This window comes from Psammomys obesus, unplaced genomic scaffold (genome assembly GCF_907164565.1).
Source record: "Psammomys obesus unplaced genomic scaffold, mPsaObe1.curated_primary_1811, whole genome shotgun sequence".
Classification (NCBI taxonomy): domain Eukaryota; kingdom Metazoa; phylum Chordata; class Mammalia; order Rodentia; family Muridae; genus Psammomys; species Psammomys obesus.
In genome coordinates, this window is record NW_026585686.1 from 14,071,590 (window position 1) to 14,076,123 (window position 4,534).

The following is a 4,534-nucleotide window of genomic DNA, read 5'->3' on the forward strand; positions in this document are numbered from 1 at the left end:
ATATATAAATTTATATTCTATTATTTTATCATTATAAGTAAGCATACTTGCATAGAATTTATAAAGAATTATCATGCATATTGCTAACATGCACATGTTTTTTTTACTTAAGGATGTATAAAATATTTTTAGTCACTGTCATGTAAAAAAGGAGAAATTACATGCACTATTGAAGACACAGTGAAAAGTGGCAGCACAAATCATGAATTTCTAAATGAAATTCTGCTGAATCATCTGGTAAGTTATGTAGCAGGATGTTAATAGGAAAAATATTTAGAATAGTCAGATTTTTAAGTCAGGAAAATTAGCACCTAGTCCCAAACTCATTTTTACATATGAGGAGTTCTGAGGAGCAGCTAACAAAAGAAATAGTCCCTGTTTCAAGGCTACACAAACATGCAACAAGAAGGTGTGGAACCAAAACTGAACATTTGTTTTTCTATGTATAATGCATGGAGTCATAGGAAAACATATATTTGTGTATATCTACAGAAAATAGGTATAAAGTATATTTATCTACATATATCATAATAGAGGGAGTCTTATAAATTAAACAGAGGTTAGCCCATTTTCTTCCAGTTTTATTTTGATCTATTTATTCATGTCTTTTTTTCCTTTTTCAGAGAAATGTTTGCCTTTCCAAACATCACATTTTATTTTAGAAAATTAAATTTTAGAAAATTAAATTCAACACACTTATTTTAAATGCTAATCAGAATGAGAAAATCTTTTGAAACCTCTTGCTCTTTTTTTGCCCATTTTCTATAATATAAAAACCATCTGAACTCTGAAATGCATTTTCTCATATGACATGAACAAACCTGCATTCTTTTCAGACAGGGCACCAATGGACAAACTACTACCGCTGAAATGCTTCTCAGCTTAGCTCACTGAACTAATGCATTTACTGAATTGCTTCCAGAAACATGGGTGAGTCAATGGCAGAAAGCAGCATCTCTGGAGCTTTTTGCTCAATTTCTAGGCCAACTGTGTGTGTCACAGTCTCCTTTGCCCAAGTTTTATTGCATATATAACTTCAGGGTTAGCCTTGTGAATCTTTTATGAAATTATTTAATTTCCTAAGCCTTATATGTTTGTTTCTTTACTGAGTCTTCAGGAGTCTCCTTCAGGTTAGCAGGTTTAACCAATAAACCCTTGAGAACAACCAGCACAAGAAATACATAGCCAACAGTAGGCAGAGAACATGAAACGTGAGATAAGACAGAGGTGGGTGATACCTGTTGGTTTGCAAAGATGTAGCCAGAATGAAAAAATCATTTGTTTTGCATGGGTATGGTGTGCATATATGTGTGTTCACATGATCGGGTACAGACTTTTATGTGTGCCTGTGGACATCGGGGATTAGTGTCTGGAGTCTCCCTCGATTGCCTTCCATGTTATATGTTGAGTCAAGGACTCTTAACTGAATCCAGAGCTCAAAGACTTGAATACTGCAGCTTTAGATGCGCTGTTATATCCACCAAGCATTATATGAGCTTTCCTTACATTTCCCGCCTAGCGCTTTAACCATTCAGCCATCTCTTCACCCCTTTAAAGTTCATTCTGAAGGATAAAAATGCAAAACTGTACAAATAAGTCACTAACACGAGTTTGCCCCGAATTTTCTCCTGAAGAAAACCAAAATCATAAATATGACATGTGAGAGCAAGCATATCCTTAATAAACAAGGAGAGATCAAAAGTATTCAGGTAATTCAAACGCATTTTTAATATATTGATCACATTTGTATATTTCTTCCAAAGTATATACAGTGTGAAAACTTTGAACCTGTAGTGATATAGAGATGCAAACACAGCTTTAACACCAGTCTTACCATCCAGAAAACTAGCTTGATGAGAAACGGCAGAATACTTGGAACTACAATAGGTAAACACTTGGATAAGAAGGTATGAAATGTAATCTTTGATGCTTAGACCTCATGCCAGGATCTTAGTTTGTGTTAGTCGGGAAGCTTAGAGAGCCATATTTCTCCTATAAGGAAACTGAACTCTAAACTTTCAGAAAGTGGTCTAACACGGGTTCTAAAACACCCGGCTGAGGCAGCCTGGGCTTTTCAGTCTCTGAGTTACGGTCTCAGAAACCTTCCAAAGCAGCAGCAGCAGCGCCGCCCTGTTCCGCCCTTTGATCTAGCAGATCGCAACTACATTTCCCAGAAGCGCTGCGGTTACTGCGCCAGCGTATTGCTTTCCGGCAGCATTTTACGGCAGTTCACCCTTCTGACATGGGGTCCTCGTGGTCCGTGAGCTCTGAGCTTTCCGCTGCTCCTGCCGCAGCTCCTTCCGCAAACCAACCTGCGAAAACGGCCGAGGACCCCCCGTTTAAAAACTGCTGGAGCTGTCGTGTGCTTTCAGGGTCTGCGCTCTTTGGGGCAGGCGCCTATGTCTACTTGGTGGCCAGGAGGCCCATGAAGCTGGGAATCCCACCTCGCCCAGGAACTATAGCGCAGATGGTCGTCGGCATCAGTGAGAGGGGCGGGGACGGATGGGGCGGAGCGAGGATGGTAGAGGGTTCACGGGGTTTATGAGGAGAAGGCGCTTTTGCCCTCACTGTCCTTTAAGATAGGTGCCCGAATTGTCGATAGGTTCTTAAAACTTGCGAGGGTTAAATAAAATGTCATATACGGAGCGCTGGGTTAACACAAGGTTAAATACAAGATGCAAAAGGCACTTTTTTTTTTTTTTTTTCCTTCAGGTATTGCCTGCTGGGGAGTAGTTGTCCTGACAGACCCCAAAGGGAAAGCCTACCGAGTTGTTTGAAAGCTCAATATTGTCTTCTATTCATGACTGCGCAGCAGACAGAACAAGTTTTGGGATGGTGGATAATCTTTGCACACTGGGACAAGGATGCACTTCACTATACGACATACGAAGAGAACTGTTAAAACATGAGATGTCATCCTTTGGCTATGGATGTTTATGGTTTTACTCCCATAGATTATAAAGGGACAGATAAATCCCTTAGAAGCAGACATGGTTCTTTGTCTTGTCCACGGAGGTTATGTGTAGTTCAATTTATATTGAAAGATAACAGCTTCGAGAAAATATTAAAATGAAGTAAATGATAAACCAATAGTGAAATAAGCTATTTTATTATAATAAGTAATTCTTTTTGTTTTTCTCATTGTATCAACAGCTATTGCTAACCTATCACTGGATAGGTACATGAAAAGAGATTGCTCCTCTGATGTTCAGAATGGTTATTGAGTAAATGTTGTCTTTACTTTAAAGTGTCCAGCTTCATTAAGCCGTAATGAGAATCAGCCTGTACTTTAAAGCTTTCATGCTTCACGAACATACTAAATAGCATCAGTTTTTTCCGTATAAGGATATATTTTGAACGGCTTGTTAAATGTGACTACCGTCATCAGTTATCTTAGTTAGATCTGAGGCTCCTGCTTTAGCTTCTACATCAGTGCTTGCTATTTTGCTTTGCACTTTTATATTATGGTTATGCCTTTCACTAAATGTCTGTAATTTTTTTATTATTATTTTTTTAATCTTCAGGACCTTCCTCATCCATCAGTGTTTAGAGAATTGAAGAGGGGTAAAGCCTTGCTCTTGCTTAGGTTTTGTCTTAGCGAAATGTGGCTGGCTGGATCTTCTGTCAAGATGATAAATTTTCACATCCGCAAAAAGGCTTTTTTATTTTTGGTTTACAGGAGTAACATGTTTCCTTTGTATTTACAACTTGGCTGAAAATTTGGTGCGAGTGGGTCTAACCTGACTGTCATGCCTTTCTACATGCTTTCCTTATAAACATTACTCATTTCTAGCTTTTCACTATAGTGCAAGCTGTGTGACTCTTTGACTTGACAGTTAAAGATTCCTAGGGTTATTGAACTAATTTAAGTAATGCTTTTCAGAATAAACAGGCTGTGATGTGGGATGGGAAGAGATGGAGCAATGTACACATCTTTTAGTGAAATTCAAGGTACCTCAAACAATTATAGTCATGATGCTGAGATCACAAATCAAGATAACAAAGGTGGTAATCAAAACTTTAATTTTTTTTCTTGTATTTTTTTAAATTTATTCTTCTCTTATACATTATATACTATCCACAGTTTCCTCTCCCTCCACTCTTCCCAGGTTCTTCCTCTTCTCCTTGCCCCCCCAAATGGACTCTTCCATTTCCCTTCAGAAAAGAGCAGGCCTTCCAGGGATGTCAGCCAAACATGTCATAACAAGTTGCTATAAGACTAGGAACAGACATGCTGGGTAAGGCAACCCAGTAAGAGGAAAAGAGTCCTAAGAACAGGCAAGAGTCAGAGACATCACCCCACTTCTGCTATTAAAAGGCACACAAGACCAGCAACCTCAACAACCATAATACATATGCCAGGGACCTAGTTCAAACCCATACAATCTCGAATTGTTGCTTCAAATCTCTGTGAGAACCTATGAGCTTTGCTTAGTTGATTCTGTGGGCTATGTTCTAGTGTCCTTGACCCCTCTGGTTCCTATAATCTTCCCTGTGGCAGGGAACCCAGAGATTGTGAACTATAAAAGTGTTT

General features: G+C 38.8%; 1 protein-coding gene across 1 annotated transcript; it reads left to right on the forward strand.

Annotated features, from left to right (window-relative positions):
* Window positions 1–2,220: 2,220 nt before the first annotated feature.
* Window positions 2,221–3,800, forward strand: Dmac1 (distal membrane arm assembly component 1). Its single transcript, XM_055630033.1, has 2 exons — window positions 2,221–2,483; window positions 2,713–3,800. The coding sequence occupies exons 1-2, from the start codon at window positions 2,243–2,245 to the stop codon at window positions 2,775–2,777; spliced, it is 306 nt and encodes a 101-aa protein (XP_055486008.1). The 5' UTR covers window positions 2,221–2,242; the 3' UTR covers window positions 2,778–3,800.
* Window positions 3,801–4,534: the final 734 nt, after the last annotated feature.